This window comes from Diceros bicornis, chromosome 4, assembly GCF_020826845.1.
Source record: "Diceros bicornis minor isolate mBicDic1 chromosome 4, mDicBic1.mat.cur, whole genome shotgun sequence".
NCBI classification, from domain to species: Eukaryota; Metazoa; Chordata; class Mammalia; order Perissodactyla; family Rhinocerotidae; genus Diceros; species Diceros bicornis.
In genome coordinates, this window is record NC_080743.1 from 32934246 (window position 1) to 32955407 (window position 21162).

General features: G+C 35.5%; 1 protein-coding gene across 2 annotated transcripts in view; it reads right to left on the reverse strand.

Moving 5' to 3' along the window:
* The window catches only part of DPYD (dihydropyrimidine dehydrogenase), a 776746-nt gene that overhangs the window by 403585 nt on the left and 351999 nt on the right, over nt 1-21162 (reverse strand). For both annotated transcript variants that reach the window (XM_058538603.1, XM_058538604.1), the window contains exon 12: nt 6044-6228. In XM_058538603.1, coding sequence (XP_058394586.1) covers nt 6044-6228 — 185 coding nt within the window. The remainder of the gene's footprint in view (nt 1-6043; nt 6229-21162) is intronic.

Below are 21162 nucleotides of genomic sequence, written 5' to 3' on the forward strand. Positions count from 1 at the left end.
AAAGTACAACATATAATACATGTTAAACAAATAGTAGTCATTATTACAATGATTGACAAGTGAATATAAACGGTATGTTCCAAGGAGGATAAATATCAAGGACCACTTCTTTCATCGGTTTTCTCCAATAATTTTAAGTCAACATTGACCTCTGCTCCTCGACTACTTTAGCATTTTTTTGTTGTACTAAACTTAGGTTTCCATTACATCGTATCATATATATTTCTCTAATTATTTCACACATTTTTTTGTGTGTGTGAGGAAGATCAGCCCTGAGCTAACATCCATCCCAATTCTCCTCTTTTTGCTAAGGAAGACTAGCCCTGGGCTAACATCTGTGCCCATCTTCCTCCACTTTATGTGGGACGCCACCACAGCATGGTCTGACAAGCGGTGCATTGGTGCGCGCCTGGGATCCGAACCCGGGGCTGCCAGCAGCAGAGCGTGCACATTTCACCATTGCGCCATGGGGCTAGCCCCCTCACACAAGTAATTTTTGAATTCAAACATCATTATAAGCTCCTTAAGAGAAGAAAAGTTAATGGGTTTATATGGTTATTTTTTTTTCCTAGTACAGAACTTTTATCTATCCATCTGTATACACACACACACACACACAGGTTAAGTAAATAAATTCACCAGAAAGAGGCAAGTAAAAATGCAAATAAATTTTAAAATTTATAGAAATTTTGTTTAGCTATAGTCATTCTTTCAGTTACATACTCTTTCTCTGGGTACACTGTCAAAATTATCTTTGATATTCAGTAATTCTTATTCAAGTGGAAGAAGAAAAGTCAAATATGCCTGGATTCTGCTAACATCAGTTTTATAAACAATTAAGGTGAAGTCATATTGGATCACTTATTAGCACAATTTAATTAAAGAGTAAAGTTAATATTATAAAATAATGACTCTTACGTAGGGAAATGTTGATGAATTGGAAAATATTTCTCTCTATACTAATACCAGAGCTGACACTATAATTTCTTTATGCAAACAATTTCTACCACATTCCTGCCTCATTACATACCCCAAATTAAAATCCTAACCTAAGTATTCTTATCATGTTCTAATTCCAGTTTAATTCAGATCCTTTCTCCCATTTTTCCTATATATTCTCTATGTTCAGGGCCTCCAGTAGCCCTGACTGCCTTTTGGTGAAATAAAAAGAAGCTGCCACACAGGTGCAAGGCTTACAGAGCAAGCAGACGGCACCTTTGTGAAAATTCAAGGAAGGCGCTCCTTCCTCTGAATAGAAGTGGCACAACAAAAGGTACCAATATGTGGGTGAGTGGAACTTGGTCTGGATTTCAGCCAGCTGGTACCCTTGTCTGGGTACCCCTTGCACAGTAAGCAGGCTATACAATCATATCCAAGAGCCCTCTCTAAGTTCCAGCAATTCAAATCACTCAATATTCTTCCAATTTTTCTTATTCTCTGTCTTTATTCGTATCTTGATTTTTTTGAACCCTTTGCTGACTCCACCTTCTGATACCCACATCCAGACAGAATCAATCATTATCTCTCCCATGCTATCCCTGTGCCTTTACATTTTTTATTATTACATTTATTATATTGTATTAGATTTATGTTTACACAACTTTCTTCCCTACAGACTGTGTGATTATTAATGGCAGGTTTTATGTTTTAATTCACATTTATAAACCTAGTGATTAGTGATTATTATATTAGTAATATAAAAGATAGCATTATTATGTTTTTAATTTTATTGTTTATTGAATGAGTGAATGAATCCATGCATGAATGACTACATGGATAGACAGATAGATGTACATGGATGAATAAATGAATGGCTAAATAAAATGCCTTTATAATTACCTGAAATAGCTTCTTTCAATCTTCATCTGTTAAAATCCTACACTTTGGCTTTCCATTTAAATCTCCTATCTTATAATTTATCTCTGATACCATTTTAGCAATCCAAAGGGAATTATCTCTAATAACCCACAACAACAATACAAACAACAAACATATATAGCTCAGACGCTCTACTAACAGCTTTCCATAAATTATTTAAATAATCTTCCCTGCAACTCAATAGGGTAGCAAATCTATTTATTATTGCTCATTTATTAATGAATCACTTATTTACCCTTGAGAAGACCATGTCCTGGAGCAATGAAGTAACTTGCCCAAGGTCATACAGCTTGAAAATGTTGGAACTGGGTTTGAAATCAGGTCTGTTTAATTCAGAGCCCAAATTTCTAACCACTATATTATACCTCTCCTCATTTATTCACTTTGGTACCCTCCCAAAGTCAAGTGTTGGGCCCAACAGCTGGTACTCAATAAGTGGTAATTGATTATATTAAATAATGAAATTTAGGTGAAGTTCTCATCAGACAACCATGGGAATTATTGAAATCCCAACATGGATGTCTTTAAATAATCACATTTATCTTAAAAAGTATACTACAAAGAAATTCTAAATATCCTTTTGCAATGATTGCATGCATGAATTAACACTACATGTGTATTAAATCATTTTTAAAGTACACGATCTAGTGTTACATTTCCAACAAAAAACTAATATAAAACATACAACAAGGTGTTGTAAACCTTCGTTCATAAATACACGTCAGACATGACAGAAATTTTTCTTAACAAATGCTACATTTGTAAGAAAATCCTATTAATTTACAGTGATAACGAACTTATATAACAAAACCATTAGTTTTCTTAACTCTTTAAGTTCCTTTAAAATGAATTAACTCACTCGATGTATTTTTCGTATTTAATAGATGAATACACTCTTTATTCTGAGGGTATAACAACAAACAGCATGGTCACTGGCTTGTGTAGAGACAGACCAGTAAACAGGCTTCATTCAGGGAAACTTAGGGTGCCATAGAACACACAAGCAAAACCCGAAGGATCCAGTAGGATCCAGACAGATGAAATGGGTTGAGCAGGAGAAAGCCCAGACTCAGGAGAAATCTTGGTATGTTGGGGGAAATTCAAACTGGCATCACAAGCTAAGAAGTTTGGGCTTTATCTTGAGCGCAAAGAGGAGCCTCTGAAGGGTTTTAAATGAGGGAATTAGGATCAAACTTGTATTCTAGAAAGATGACTCTGGCTGCAATGTAGGGGCATTGGATTTGACAAGGGAGAAAGTGGAGGCAATTTTAAGAGGCGATAGAGGCCAGAACTAAGTTAACGATAGTGTGGCGAGAGAAAAATCCCACTTTGTCTACATGTTTCTTTTTAGTCTTATCACTGCTTAACACTTTGCATCCAACATCCTGGCAGGAGATTTTACCTACCTTCCATTTGTACTCGATTTTTAAAATGTAATTCAACACTTTGTTTGACAAGTCTGAATCCTTCAGCCAAATTCAAAACTCTTACAGGTCACAAATTTTTTACTTTATATTTCCAACAGTATTATTCCTAGCAATACGTATTTTTAAAGCACGTGCACTCTTTTCATCATTCCTATAAGTCTGTTTCCTTCCTTTCATGAGTAAGTGGAAGCTAAGTAAAACGAAGGCTTATTTTTTTTTAATACACATTTATCAGATTCAGGGAAGTAAAAAGATACAGCGAAGTCAAAAGAAAAATACCCTCAAGAATCCTTTCAAATGATAATTGTGAAGCACTGCAAAACCACAATCATCACAAAATAAATATTCTCTACGTATTTTAAAAGCTATAAATGGATTTAAATATTCAGAAAAAACGTTAACATATGCCATTCTCCACTGACCCATGTTCAGTTCTACCTTTTCAAATCTCTTTAGCATCTCTGCCTTCCTACCATTTTCACTCCTGCAAACTGAATTCACACATTCACTGGGTTTCATCTGGCCTAGCACAAGAGCCTGTTCTCTTATCTCCTGATTTCACTTTCATTTCTTCAAGGAGTTAACAGGTTGGTCAGTGAGATATCTGGTCAACCAAAAACTGTACTCTATGCAAAAAATAAGTGAATTAAAATAAGTGTATGAAAGAGTTTTTACAGAGATAGAATTGACCAGCTATATACGAGAGAGGGAAGAATAAAAGAAAATTTAGATAAATAGTTCATAAATAAAATTGCGTACAGCAGTGCTTTTTTATAATGAGAAAAGTATGTGTGTGAACACACTAGTGTAAATCTTTCAACTGTTTTCTTAAGTACCACCTCTTATTTTGAGACTGTGTTGTTTCCTACTTTCCTCATAAACTTTCTTTTTCTATACATGTTAGTGTTATAATTTCATGTGTTTGAGTGTTTGTTTTAATGCTATTGCTCAATAAAATAAGAAGCCATCAGCCTCATATTGGTTTCCAAATTGATTTTGAAAACTTTATTAGTTTGAGTAATCTAAAAGTCTGAGGACCACTGATTTAGAGGATTTGAATCTAGGAATCAAAAATGCTAAATACTCAAGGTGGAAAGGTTTGAGAGGGTGTGCTTGGTTTAAAAGCAGTGAATTCGAAGTGTACGTTAGACATGTCTATGAGGATGTTCAGCAGGTAACTGGATCATGGAAGAGAGTGCCCTACTGGAGATATACATTAGGGAGTTAGTTGGAAGGAGGTGCGACTGGGAGCCTTCAGAGGGCTATGAAAATACAAGTAGAATGAGAACATAAAAATATAGGGTGATAAGTTTTGGGGCAGATAGAGCAAAAGGAGCCAAAGCAGAAGTCCACCCCAGGTAGTTGTCTTGACCTGCTCCCTCTGTGTGTTTCTGAGGCCAGGGAGACCCTCCAAAGCAGAGGTGCTGCAGAGACCGGAGCGGAGCCACTCACCAACTTTTCTCCTTTCGGTTTCCAGGTTTCTGTCTGTTAAAATTGCATTCCTTTTTCCCTTCTCTCAATAGTCTAGTCTCTTTCGATTTGACTGATTTGAACAGCGTTCTTAATTTTAGATTTGTCATCTCCCCCAAAACACTTCCTAAATCACACCTTTGTCTCCATGCAAAACCCATAAGCTGGTTACACCCATTCTTAGAGCCCTACATTTCTGGGACACCACACTCTGGCCCAGACCCAAACATCCCAAGCCCCCCTAGTCAGAGATGTCAGGGGTGAGGTGGGAGTAGGTAGGTGAATTGAACATAAAAAATATGATGTAATCAGTACCAAGTCTAGGCCCTACTTAGTAGACATGTAATTCTTCATGAGTTACAGAAACAGTAGGAAGACAACCAGAATAGACTAAATGGTCATGACAAAGAGGAAAAAAATCTTCAAGGAAAAATTAAAGACAAAGTGAACGTTTTTAGCATGTGAGAAACAAACAAAAGAAACCATAAGAAGAGAAGCAGAAAGCATATTGTGAATAGAGAGTCTTTCCTGAATAGGGAAGAGAGAATAAGAGTTCTATTAACAAGAGCAAACTTTTCCAGAAACATTTTATGTAAATGAGGTCACTGTATCTACATTTAATTACATTACAGAGCAAGAACAACGCAGAGCATGTAGTCAAAAAGTAAGACAACTGAGATGCAGTTATGGCTTTTTCCAGCAAGACCAGACTGTTACTGCACCAGAGTATGTTCAGCTTTATAGCTTATCATTTTTACATTTTGCATTGGTATCACAAAACTAAATAGTAAAAAAAATAATTACAATTGAAATTTATAACATATTTGTTTTCTTTCCACTTAGGTGCATATAATTTGGGAATTGACTAGGACCTGATCTGATCCAAATGGATAGACAACATAGTTTTCTGGACTGTTTAAGATCATTAGGAATATAGATTCTATCTCCTACCATATTGTGTACCATCCAGATTTGATAAATGTATTATCTATGTCTTTAAGCCATTGACAAATACTTTGAACTCAGCACGAGTAATGACTTCATGGCATTCCACTGGTGGAAATGCACAATGGATTTTCAATCAACTAAATAGGTCTACTATCCAGTCCACATTTAAAAAATTTTATCCAAGTAAAGATCTAAGTGACATATTTCATATATCGTTATTATACACCTTATAGAAAACTCATATGAATGAATAGCAAAAATAAATAAAGAAGTACTTATCCACTGGAAAAAATTAACTGAAATTGCTGGCAAATGCCTACCTGTATATATTTGTGAATGAACCAAGAAGCTTGCTTCCCATCATTAACTGATTCCACTGTAGTGTTAGCCATGCCAACAACATCACCACCTGCAAACACCCATGGTTCACTGGTTTGCATAGTTTCTGGATTTACTTCTGGGAGACCCCATCTGTTAAATTTTATAGGGCTCAAAGCTTCTTTTACTGTAAAAAAAAAAAAAAAGAAAGACAACAGGCAATGACTAATCTGTGTATCACATAACAGTAATTTGAAAATTAAGAAAAATTATGATTTAATTATTGTTCTAGGGATTCAAACAATCCCTAGATTGTTTTTAATGAACCATAAAAACAGAAAGTTAATTAAATGTCTCAGTTAACAACACATTCAAAGTTTACTTACTTGACCAACTCAAAATACACCTCACATGTAGAATTAAAGAACCCAGATTTGGGCAAGGTTTCAGATCTGGTATTTATGTTTAAGAAGTATGGATCCATGAAGAAGGAAAGTATAGCCCTTTAAAGATTTTAATGGATATAAAGTCCATTTAAATCCCTTTAAATGAATATACAGTGCATTTTCTAAAACTTCATTTGTCCATAACCATTATTTTTACAGATTTGTTATTGCTCATATGATCCCAAACTTGCTCCTGTGTTTCACAGGTGCAAGTTACATCATGGATTTGGGTCAACGGAAAATCTCTTACTTTCACAGCAAGAAGTTTTATAAATAAAACAAGACAAAGTCTTCTACATTTTTACCAAATTATTTGCAGTTAATGTTAAGCAATTTAACGGACATAGAATACAGTTACATTTAGCGAGCAGTTTCTATTTTGTAAAAATCAACAAATGCCAGCATGACTGCTAGTTCCTTGTGGAAATTGCTCTGTAAAACAGTTTTAAATTATTTGGTAAATACGCTGTGTTCCAATGAATCTATACGAGTCATGGAAGAAAGAAGAGGGTGAGTTCCCTTAAGAAAATATTTAAAGGAAACTCTGAATAGACACATGATCCTGATGTTTGGAGGAGATAAAAGAACAGAAGTTAGAGAAAGGGTTGATCAAGAGAAGAAATGAAGAAAAGTAACCAACACCATATATGATGGGGCAAACTGAATCAGTGTTTAGGATAAAATGTTCTCTCCAGGTATTCATGTCATGAATTTTAAGTACAGCATCTCCAGACAGACTAAAGAGCTATTCTCTAGTCCAATTCAAAAGAGAATATAACAACTTAAACCAAAGCAGAAAAGACTGGAAGATCTTGGAACACAAAAGTCAGTAGTTGAATAGATTAATGAGTCAAGTTTAAAATAAAATAATCAGATGTGAAAAATGTTATTATGACACCTAAAACCAATTTCTTCTGAGAAATAAGAGAAAAAAAAAAACCCATAAAAATAGAGGGCCAGCCTTATGGCCTGGTGGTTAAGTTTGGCGCACTCCATTTTGGCGGCCCAGGTTCAGTTCCTGGGCACAGACCTACACTATTCATCAGCGGCCATGCTGTGGCCATGACCCACATACAAAATAGAGAAAGATTGACAGCAGATGTTAGCTCAGGGTGAATCTTCCTCAGCAAAAAAATAAAAACAAATAAACAAACAAAAACATAAAAATACACCCTGGTACATATTTGTAGCTTTTTACTTAAAGAATATTAGAATTTTAGAAAACTATTAAAGGACTATTGTTGATTCTGTTTTCCCCACAAGACTGTAGGTTGCATGAGAACAGGAATGTGTCTATGCTACTTGTCGCTGTACCACAGAGCCTAGCACAACATTTGGAGCATAGGAGACACTCAGTTTAACAGATGAATGAATGAATGAATGGATGGATCAATGCTATCGAGCTTACATTTTTATTTAAAAATCTGCTACTGTTTGTATCTCTGATGCAATTTCATCTTTCATTGAGAGTAAAATTAAATATTCATGTAATTATTTTCAACGCAGAATGGCATTTTGAGAAGTTTTTTTAATGTCTTGAAAGGTCACATGGAAAGAGACCTTTATCATTTGTTCCCCATTGCATAACAGATCATCACTACCATCTGTTGACAGTTACTTGAGTTGGAAGAAAGTCAATAGTGAGCATGGCTCATCAATTCAACCTATTATAATAATGGTAACTGTAACACACCATCACTGAATGGTTTATGTAACGGGTTTTATATATGTATACACTATATATGTAGTATAGTAAATATAGTATAGAGTAAATACAGTATATAGTAAATACAGTATATAGTGTACATACTATATATATAGTAAAAAGTAATTCTCCTGTAGAAGAAATGACCTTATTTGTCCAAGACTTTGATACAACTTCGTCCTACATAGAGATCTGAAATAAAGATGATTTTTTAAATGAAAAGGAATTCAAAGTTATTTCACTAGGAGGTCAAAGCCCTTTTATACATTTTTCTCATTTTTTACAGGAATATCCTTGAAGGTTAGCACAGAATTCACTCTAAACTTGAGCAAGGTACAGATTATGCCTTAGTTATTTTTGATTCCCCACAGCAGCTATTAGAGTCAAAGACATAGATAGTGTGACGTTCTTGAAGCTTAAGTTTCAGGGTCCCTCACTTGCACGGAACTCTTTTAAGGCCCTGTTTCTAAATTTGAATTTGTAATTTTTTCTTTTTTTATAGAGGAGTCCTCAAATTATATACTTTGAGGACTCAGAAAACCTGAATTTACTCTTGAGCACAGTGCATTATACACAGTAGGTGCTGAATAAATATTTGCTGGATTCAATTGAAGTTCTTAAGTAATGTGCTTTATAATTTCTTATAATTTAAAAATGTATATAGTATGATTCACTTTAATATTAGAGCTCCATCACTAACTCAGTCAGTAAGTAGTCAGCAGACCTTACTATAAGTTTAATAAGTAACTCTTGCATTTCTGACAATATTTAGCACTAACACTGTAAGCCACTCCAGGAGCATTTATTTGTGAATTCGAAAGTGCTTTTCTGGGGCCAGCCTGGTGGCATAGTGGTTAAGTGGTTAATGCATGCTCTGCTTCTGTGGCCCAGGGTTTGCAGGTTTGGATCCTGGGCATGCACCTGTGTACCACTTATCAAGCCATGCTGTGGCAGGCGTCTCACATATAGTAGATATTGTGTATATATAGTATATATATATATATAGTATATAGTATATATAGTATATTATATATAGTATATATATATATAGTATATTATATATAGTATATATAGTATATATATATAGTATATATACTATATATATAATATAGTATATATACTATATTATATATATATATAGTGTATATAGTAGAGGAAGAAGGGCACAGATGTTAGCCCAGGGCCAATCTTCCTCAGCAAAAAGAGGATTGACGACAGATGTTAGCTCAGGGCTAATCTTCCTCACCACAAAAAAAATAAAAAAGTGCTTTTCTATTATAGGTCTTTCCACTGTATACGCATTGTGGTATTATATTATATATATATAATTATAAATATAAATATCCCTAAACATTCATACATACTCAAGTTTACTTTTAAAAATATGTTTTCTTTCCTCAATATTTCACTCATTTATACTTTGAACTCTTGGACCTGAATATCAACTGTTTTAATTATTTTATCATTTGTAGTATCTAGCTAACCTCATTAATAATCAAACAACCTCTGACACTGTTTCCAAAATGGAAAAGGATTTTTCTTTCATATTGAAAATTATCTCAGCCCCCTTTTGAAAATTATCTACTGAATTTTCCCCCTAGTCTTTTTGGAGGCCTTCAAGTTTAACAAGTTCACAGCTTCATTTAAGAAATAAACAGAAAAAACAATGAGAGGTCAAGCAGTTGGGTATGATGTTATTAACATGTTATAGCAAAGCTCACATCAATCAAAATAAAGATTATTTCCATTTTAATACCTAATATTTTGATTTGTCAATATCTACAAAAGATCATTGAAAAAGTACAACATGGACAACTTACATGAATACAAGCAATGCTACAGTAGGTCAAAAAAGTTTTCTAGCAGTGGCACTAAGCAACTAATGCAAGAATGACTGTTCACTGCAACCTGAACATCAAATGTTAGGCTCATTTCCCTGAAGGCACAGTGGACTCTATTTAAGCATATGTTTTATATATGTGTGTATAGAGAGAGAGAGAGAGAGAAAGAATATAAATTCAGCAATTTATTGAAACTTTGTTGAATCTGATTATGGATCCAAATAGCACCTTTCATGATTTCAATGACTCTTCTGAAATATAGTAGTTATTTCTATTATTTAACCATATTTTTTAAGCTCCAAAGTATTTAACTTAGAACTCAAATCAAGGATTCAATGAAGAAAATCCATATGCATTTTATTCCTAATTTGTCAGAAAGGAGTTCATTTATTTAGCTACCTCTTGTGAGGAAGACTTTCATCCCCCTCATCATTGTAACCATCCTTCTATGAACTCACAGCTCTCTTACATCTCTGCTGATACATTTAACTCAGAATACAATGAAAATAAATCTCAGAAGCATATCTTCTGTTCTGCCTTCATTTAGCTTGGAAGGAGTGAAAGCATAAGTAGATGAAAAATGTATATTTACATTTGCAAACCAAATAACTGCTTGCCATTTCCTATGAAGTGTTAAATGAATATTAATGGAAGGATTGTATTTTTTCTTTCTTGTTTATAAAATAACGAGGGTGGGGGGAGAGGATTTTTCTGCTACCATCATGCACAGTTTTCCCACAATTTCCATGATATTGCATCTTGATGGAGACTGCAGCATATGTCCCAGCAGCTCCATAGTTGAACAGAAAAAGAACTCAAAACATGCTTATTCACAGTCTATATTATTCTGCAAATGGGAGAGAAATGTGTTAAGTGATATGGTGCCTGGAATTTTATGCAGTCTTTAAAAAGAATGAAAATATCCTTAATTCATACCAAACATTCAAGATTTATGTTAATTTTCTGCTTTAATTACTACTATGTTCGAATGAGCTTATTTAAAAAACAAAGACACTCTGAGGTAGCTTTAAAACAAGAAATGGTTTTGAAATAGGAACTTTTAGTCAATTTAATGTTATGCATGAAATGATTTTTTTTAGATAGACTTAATTGTATTGTGACACACAAGTTCTTCAATAAGCCACAGCTCAACATTGCAGAAACCGTCCCTCAGGGACACATCGCTAGCAGATGCAGATTGCCAAGGTCAATTAAACTGATGTAGCTGTGCTGTCATATATGTAGAAGAGAAACCCACAAGCATATGACAAGTATATTTCTCAGTATTTATAAAAAGACGTCAAGAATGTTATATTTTAGTACACAAATATAAATTAATTCTCCATAAACAATAAAACAGTACAACAGAAATCATAGTGAAGAAGGATCATTAGTATTCTTTGGAGAGTTTGATATGCTCTGAAACAATGGGGGAAATAAAAAAATTTAACATTTATAATAAAATGATACGTTGAAAACACAGACGAATTCACCTATCTGCTTCTGTTTAATTTTACATAACCTATCAGCCAATAGGATCAAAGTACAATGAAACAAAAAGACAAGCTGAGGCAATAATCTCAGTAATTCAGAGCTGAAAGCAAAATCTCAGCAAGAGCAAATAAATTCTAATTACAGGGCCAGGATATCAGAGTTCTGTTTGAATAGAATAACCTGGGGAAAGGAAGGGACAGACCCAGAGAATGCCTTCATCTAAGAATATCAAGTCCGGATGGCCTGAGCTTTGTCTTCACATCTCCCTCTGCTTCTAAGTATTTGAATCAATACGCCATCCATTCCCAAACACAATGGAATCCACAGTGAAGAGTCATCATTTTCCTTCTGTAAACCCCTCAAAAGTTAAACTTGATTCTGCACCTTCCTGCTCCTCCAGGACCTCAAATAACATCTCTGACTCTCTTTAGAATATTGTATTTCTCATATTCTCTTCTCCTATTTTGCTTTTGTCAAAACTGGTTTTGACATGATTCTCTGTTCTCACTGCCATTCTTACATCTTCCTTTACCTAATTTCTTAGAGTAATTTACACTGACTGCCTACTTTTTTCACCATCCAATTATTCCTTCTAGTCTGTCCCTCTAATGAAAATATGGACTCCATGCTCACCAAATTCTACGACCTCAGTCCACTTTCCTTTGCCTTTCTGTAGCATCCAAGAGTTGAATCACATCAATTTTGATCTCCTTCGTTGATTTATGGAATGTTACTCTATCCGAGCTCTCCTTTAAACTGTCCTCCTTGGGCTTCAGCTCCTCCTCACCTCTTCATCTTCCTCTTCCCAGCTCTCAAATATACAGTCTACACACTTTCTCTACCAGAAATTATAGTCATCTTGAGCCTTTAACTTCGTCTCTACGAAAATGACCTCAGACACTATCTCAAGCTCTTTTATCTTGGCACTTCTAGCTGCCTGTTATAGATTCCAATGTGGACGTTCTACTGTCCCTTCCAAATCATCACACCCAAAACCTAATTCACAAGCTCCCTCTGGGTCTTCCACCATTTCATGACTGATTATTAGTAAGCTTGCCCTTTCACCTCTCCTACTCATTGTCACGATCATTCATACCCTTTCTATTCTCCTCAAACCTTCCATGGACCTGGCTCCTTTTTCTTGCCCCTACTGTCAGGAGAAGGCCTTGCCTCATATTTCATAAAGAATACAGAAGCTATCATATGAGAACTCCCTTGTCTTCTCATTGCCAAAACTACAAACCTACTGTATCTGTACCCATTCTATCCCTCTTCATTCTTATAACAAATAACTCTCCCTCTTATCAAAGGCCAATCCTTCCACATGTGCCCTACAATCCTCTCTCTTACCTTGTAGGGATTTTGCTCCCTAGGTTACACGCTCTTTCTTCTCTATTATCAGCCATTCCCTCTAAATTAGACGTTTCCCATAAGCATGTACATACACGTACAGTATTTCCCATTTTAAAACCATTCCAGCAGCCGGCCACGTGGCCCAGTGGTTAAGTTCAGTGCACTCTGCTTTGGCAGCCCAGGTTCAGTTCCTGGGCATGGACTTACATCACTCATCAAAGGCCAGGCTGTGGCGGCGACCTACGTAAGAAATAGAGGAAGATTGGCGACAGATGTTAGCTCAGGGCAAATCTTCCTCAGAAAAAACATAAAAAACATTCCAGACCTGCATTTGCCTCCCAAACCTTCACTAAACTCTTCACTAAGATGATGAATTAGCTCCACATTGCCACATCCAGGGATTCTTCTCAGTGGTCACCTTGCTTCAGGACCAGGACAAGAGTGAGGTAGCCAAAGAACAAAACTTGAGAAGGTCCTGGGGCTCAAGATCATACAAGTACAGGTAGGCACCTCACCTGTCTCACCCTAACTGTCACACCGCCTTCCTTGATTTCTCAGCAGCATTCAACAGATTATCACTTCCTCCTCACAAAAGTCCCTTATCTTGGCTTCAAAGACACCACACTTTCTGTTTTTCCACCTGCCTCCGTGATCACTCTTTAATCTTCACTACTGCTTTTTCCTATTCTTCTTTCTCAAATGACCTAGAAATAGATCTTAAAAATATTGGCATATTTGAATCTTTTCTCTTCGATTGTCTCAATGTCGAGTCAGTTACCATGTTCTGACAATTCATCCAAAGGAAACTCTCTCCTAGTTACTTCTTACATTTCATTTATATCATCCTCACCTAATGAAGACTGTTAAGAAAAGCAATCAGCATTCATTGATCTCTTGTATGAGGCAGGCACGATGCTGGATATTTCCATATAATATCTCATTTACACCACAAAACAACTCTTTAAGGTAGGTATTACCATCCTAAATATAACCAATAGGGGTGACAGAGCCAGTGTTTGAATCGTTATTTCTAACTCCAAAGCCCCCCCTCCCACTTGGGATGGGGCAAGAGAAAGCCAGGAATGGGCCTACAACAGTCTCTTAAAGCTTCACTACTGGGGACCATGGGAGTAACTAAAATGAAGCAGATAGGGGTTGGAGAGACAGCAAAAAACTCTAGTCTTAACCAGCTTTACAGATACAGCCTTTAGGTCATCTCTTCCAATGGGACCTTTTCTTTTCCCTTTTAGGTAAATTAACCACAACAACTTTCTATTAAACTAGTCATTGTGTGCCTTTATTTCAGTTACTTGCTTTGCCTCCACCACTCCTTGAGTTTAGGGACCATATCCGGGTCAGTGCCTTCCCCAGCATCTAGCACAATAATTGGCACATAAGAGGAATTCAATAAATGTTTTTTGGTAGAAAAATGTAATATGAAAATGTAACAGCTGTTGTTCCATTTATTTAGGACTCACATTATCCTGTCTTAATTTGCTATTTTTCTTGTAGGTCTTACTTCCACAGAGAGTCAGCTCATTGTGGAGAGGAAACCCAAATATTTTCCTTTTTTTAAAAAAAGGCTTCTAAAAAAAAGCTTGTACAGTGACAAACACACTAACTAGAAAAGAGCAGGCACTTGGTTAATCTCTTTTGATTGATTTAACTATTTGTTTGTTCTACTGCTAGGGTTAAATAATGCTCAGCTTGGATCTACTTAAAGAATTCAGGCAGTGTAAAAGGTACAGATTTCATTTTCTTCCCCTCTATGCTCAGGACAAGCTTAGGCTGCCCAAGTTAAATATAAAAGATGGATGTCAATAATAGCCTGTAGCAACTCCTTTTATTTTACTTGTATTCTATGGGGAGTCTCATTCTCATTTGCTAAACTGACCAACTAATCAATTCAGAATTAAAATTGTCCAAGCACTTCACCTTGATTTGCTTATTTCTCTGCAATAATTCCATCTATTTAAAACTCTAAACTCCTTGAAGATTTGATTTCATTTTATCTGTAAGAGATCTCCTCAAGGAGGTCAGTGTCCTTGAAGGAAATATATGGGGATTGTTTTCAAATTCTCTGTTGGATTCCCAAATGCTACACTTTGATTTGCTTATTTATATTCAATGATACCATCTACTTAAGACTACAAACTCCTTGAAGGAATAGATCATCCTTTAATCTGATTTGGACCATAATCAACATAATTCTATGCACATTTGGGTGCTTAATACTTCTCGATAATTAGGAGACTGTGAACAAAAGGAGAAAGGCTACTGAAATGTTATATATATACTTCTCACTGAAAGAACGTTCTAAAATGCTGAATGATACCATCAAGTGATATAAATAATTACAGAAAGGGATTAAGAAAAATGTTTAATATAAAATCCCCATTTGCTGAATTTAAAGCATAAATAAAAACAAATAGAAAGCCAGTAGTAAATTATACTACTTGCGAAAACAATATTATTAAAATATAAGTGAATATCGAAAAATATTTTAATTAACAAAATAAATCAAATGGAAAAGATTCCCTAAATAGAGCTTTAAAACTAAGTCTATGTGTGTTTGACTGCCATGACTAATTATGTATCCTTGTAATGTGTGTTCAATTTGGGCTTATTTAAATAGCAGAAATGCTCATTAGCTGCAGTATATCTGTGAAGCTTCAGTAAACAGTTTAATGGTTTTTATGTTTAACCAATTTCATAAGTTCCTGTAATTTCAGCTTTAGCAGCTCATTAATGTTATTTTTTGATATCCATCTTATGACTTTTTTTTTCCTTGTCAATCGGCTGTAGGCATACTTCAACACAAACTTAAATCACACGGTAGAATTTCTTTTAAACATTTTTAGTACATGAGTAAATACTTGATTCAAAAATATAGCTTCTTTATATAGAGCACTAGTTGAATCACCATGCAGTCAAGAAATATCTTTGGTATTGGCAAAGGCTATATTCAATAGGGTTCATAATGATAACAATGACACACATTATTGAGTGCCTCCATGAACATGTGGCTGGTTCTGGACTAGGCACCAAATAAATTGTCTCTTTGGATCCTCGCAGAATAGGTATTATTTCCATTTTGTAGCTGAGGAAACCAAGACTAAGTTACCAACATCATGCTCTTAGGATTTGAACCTAAATTCAAATCAGCTGATCCTTCAAATCAGCTACAGATATACCAGCTAGAAAAGCCTGGAGGTCTTCAGGGCCATTTGGAGATACACACCTAGACCTCAGGAGAGGGCCCTGCATCTTGAGATTAGATACAGTTACAAGGATGGATAAAGTTCCTTAAGAAAGAACATAAATCCAGGTAAAAATAGAGTCAACCAACCACTTATTTTTTAAAGTGGCAGCAAACACAACCTGAACTAAAGCCCGAGGAGGAATCCTGCAGTCCTATTGTCAATATAATGTAGAATATATAAGATAGACAGAGTGAAATAGGAGAAGAGCAGGAGCTGAAAAGGAGACACCCATTTAATACATGTTCCCTCTGTGTGTGAGGGAACATATTTAATTGACTTGCCCCGTTAGACTTCCAGTACCCACCAACTCTGGAATAAAACTCAGATATCTTAGCCTAACACTAAAAACATTTTGTGAACTAGCGATGATATGTTTTTCCATTTTTACTCTACTATTTCTCATTGTGTACCTTATGATCTAGCCCAAGGAACGAGTCCATGAACGTATCCAATGTCCTTTCCCCTGACTCTGTTCTCTTCATTCCTACCCAGTCTTCAACTCTATTACAAATGCCACTGCCTCCATAAAACCTTCTTTGATTCTTATAGCTGGAAGTCATCTCTCCACTCTGTGTGTTACACCAGCAGTTTATCTCTTTCTCCTTGAGTCACTTTCTACCTAATAGCATTTTTATTTATGTGCATTTTTCTCCCTCTATTAGACTGCAAGCTCCTGCAGACAGGGACAATGTATTCACTTTTGTGTACCCAGGAGCCTCTAAAACAGAATCTTGTATACTTAATAAATACAGAATGAAAGAATGGGAAATAAGTTCCCACAAGTATTTAGGAGGACAGATTAGAAGAGTGTCAAAATTAAACTGAGGCATTTGGTTTCAATCCCACCATCAGGGGAGAATAATTTTAGATTCTAAAGTCTGAGAGTAATGCAATGATACTGTTGATGTAGAAGTTCATTTGGCAGCAGTGTGCAAATATAGGGGAAAACATTGGGCCATATTAAACCAAGTGAATTGTCAATACACTTTTCAGAGGGCTTGGAAAATCACTGGATATTTGCTGAACACATAATGCATATAATATTCTTGACAGCCTTTCATGTACTTGCATGAAAAAAAATGGTTGTGTAAGTAAAAGTCCTTTTGAAACATTTTAAAGAACTTTATGATTACAAAATATTATAAGTATGGCTCGCATGGAGAAAAGGTTGGCACTGGACAGCATTAGTCCATATAAAGCTCGTGCAGGACCCCTGAGCTGATGTTAAAGTTAGTGCTGGCTTTCTCCTCCAGCAATGCCAGCACATTCAAGACACCTAATAAATTACACGTGCATATTACATTTGAATCCGGTAGCTTCCATATTTGGGGGATAGATATTAAATATGATTTGATATAATTTTCCAACTTATACAATTACAACTTACATTTATGCAGGTCACTGTCTAATTTAATGAAAGACTATCTTAAACAGGTATGTTGTTCTTTTTATTTTGTGCTTTGAGCCAAGGATACAAACACAAGGTAATTAACACTAATAATCTACAATATAAAATACATATTACTAAGAACATTAGTATAAAATCTACACCATTACTTTATAATTTAAATTTTATATCTTGATTTTACATCTCATAGCAGCTGAGTGTAGTTTCACATTTCACAAGAATATTAAGTTTCAGAATAAACTTTTAATATACCATAAGCTAACAAGTATTTGAAAGACAAATATAATAGGCCATGGTCAATAAAGCTCAAGACAACTATTATCTTCACTATATGTTGAAGGACAACTATTATATTCACTATATGTTGAATAACATTGCCTATGTTTTATGATTTCTGTTCTCTGAAACAATGGTTATGTTTTCATTTTCTACCTTCCTTCCCCAGCAAAACTTGTTACATGCCACTGCTCTGCTTCTTGTATGTAATCTTTGATTTGATGGAAAACTACTGATTTATCCACTGTCTCCCTGTAAGAATGCATATGATATCAACAACTAGTGAAACCTGGAAAATAAAGATAAGGGAAGGCTCTGAACAGAGCTATTCACTGGGGAAACAAACCTATTCCTATGCAGTTATTAGAGGGAAGTAAAATAATTACAGAAATATCATGTTGTGCTTCAAATGGATGTCTAAGGCAGTTGTAAGTGATGTGATGTTGATTCCAAATCACTTTCAACACTGTTATCAGTTTGACCTCCCTCCTCATCACCTCCACCCTTTTAAAATAATTTCAAAGAAAAACTGTGCAAAGATTCCATTATTTTGAACGGTTATTCTGCAGAAATGCTAGTACTGGCATTAGATTCCACCACTTCATCCTCACTCTGCACAGTAAATAATAGAAAGACAATAAATCTTTCAGCAAGAAAAAAATCTGATAATTAGGGCAGAGTTTAAGAAAACATGTACAGTTTTACTATTAAGCTCCTGAGAATGCTTCTTGCCCAAAATGTAATTAAAAGCAAGGCAATGTACAGGGAAGACTAAAAATGGTGCATTCTCATCACTGTAGTACAAAAGATATATCAATGTTTATTACTCAGGCATCATAAAACAAAATGACAGCATAAGGAAACATATGCATTAGGAAAAGGTGGAAGGTACAGAACCATGGAATAAACTGTCTTGATGCCATGTCCTCCTCAAGATATTTACCATCTGAAAAGGAGCAGTAACAAAAGCTGACTTTTTCCTCTTCATAATGTGGTAGGTGAGATGCTTCTGGATTTCCAGAAGAAATGTCACATATCCTCTTTTATCGTACTTTTAAGAACTTAGCTATAACAGCTTTCATTCATTAATTCAATCAGTGAATAGCCACTGTTCTAGGCATTAGGTTACGACAATGAAAAGAGAGACAAATGATATGTTATGATTCCCAATGTCTGTTTTCAATCATTTTCTATTTTCTTAGTTCTAGTCCCATTTCCAGTCGTTGAATAGATTTGCAAATCCAAATACAACATCTCACCATCTTCTTTAGGTTTCTTCTACATGCTGCACTTGTGAGTTCCATCAGCCTTAGGAACATCTGATCACACTCTCACACTGGAGACTACACACTCAATCTCTTTATCAAACAGATGACGAAATCCTGACCATTCTCCTTAAGAAATATGCCTTGATTCTGGATGTTCTTCTCTAGTTCTATCTCCTCTACCTTAATCTGGGCCTTAGTCAGTAGCCACTTAAACTAATGAAAACAGTCTTTTAATTGGTTTCATTGATACTATTCTGTCTTAATTCCAGGCCATCTTTTTCAACATCACTGCCACCACGGAGCAACATGCTTATTCCACACTCGTGATACCTCCTTCCATGTGGGGAAAACAATCAATCACTGTTATAACACTCATGGTGTGTCTCTCACTCTTACTTACCTCTCCTCAAAAACCTGAAATTAGTAAATCTAATTAGTGAATCTGGAAGAAGCAATTAGGTATGCATAACTCACCCATGCCATGCCTATAGCTTGGCAGCTGCCCATCGGGCACAGGTTCTCTCCATTCCTTCATGCTAAAAATCTTACTGGATCAGCTTCCCATTGGGGAACTACATTGTTGGATCATACCTGTGACTGGGTGAGTAACAGCCTAATTCAGGCATTCAATACTAGAAAACACACTTGCCGTCTGATATGAACCACCTCAAAAGTGATTTCCTGGTTTCTAACTCCCAACTATTTGAAGAATATTGCAAACGGTTCAAGACCCAAGCAAAGAGAAGGAAGATCCAGCCCCTACCAGAACTACCTCATTAACAGTAAAGACCTCTCCCATATTTAAACATCCCCACTTATCCCTTGGATGTCTACAGGATAAAACTCAAAATCCCTAGCTTAGCATATAAGTCTCTTACCTCCACATAAATTTGTAGCCAAATTTCCTGCCATCTTATTCCTACTCACTTCCCACCCTCATCTTACCATACACGATCTGCACCAGCTGAACAGAATTTCTCACCATTGTCTGGTCACAGGAGGCCATTTGTCAGCTCATACTTTTGTGTATGATACTCCCTCTAACAAAGAAACTCCTATTTAAGCTCTGAAACCCAGTCCAAATGTGATCTCAGATTATCACATTATGTTGGAACATGTGTATTTACATGTCTGTTTCTCCCATCAGCCTATGAGTCTCTGAAGGGCAAAGATTCTCTTTTATTTACTCGTGTTTTATTCCTAGGCACTGGACAGTGCCTATTACACAGGTGGACATTAAAAAATGTTCATTGCATCATGAATAATGAGAGAATGAATAACAGAAATCAGAAAATAAAAAATTCAATTTTAAAAATAAAAGTGGAAAATTCAGACCTTCATTTATAAAGATGAGAACACGCATGAAATAAGTAGGCTGATGACAACTTTCTAAAGACATACTTTTTTTTTTATAGCTTTTTAAAATGACTGTAAAATGACTACTTAATCTAACAGTGTGGTGTTGAGCAAGTTGCATAATTTCCCTGTGGCTCCCTCCCTTCCACCCCCATTCCACCTGGAAATGCCTACACATCACTCAGACTTCAATTTACAACCCACTTCCTCTAGGATGCTTCTCTGAACCCTTCAACTGTGTTCTGTGCTTCCCTAGGACTCTAAACTTCTCCCAGCAAAATTTATTGTAATTTTGAGTCTCCTCTCTTAAACTGCATTTCTGGAGGCAAGATTTGCCTTTGTCTTTTCACCACTTTATCCCCAGAACCTAGCTCAGTGTCTGAAATAGCAGGTCGTCAGAAGTTATTAGTTAAATGAATAAACTTGTGAAATTAGGAGACTAGAATATACGGTCTTTTAGGTCCTTTCTAGCACATTTGGAAATATAAATACGGAAAACCATAATGCAAGCTATTGTATTGTAACAGATCCAGTAAATGACACTGGATTGAACAACTTCATTTTCTAATTCTGTCTCATCCACTCTTAGTTATATTAATCATTAGTAAGCCCCTTCATCCAACATTTTTGTCATCAACAGAAACATCTCCTATCTAGTAATATAGTGCAGTATTCCCTTATCTGTTCTTTGAAACTTTATTACAAATATTT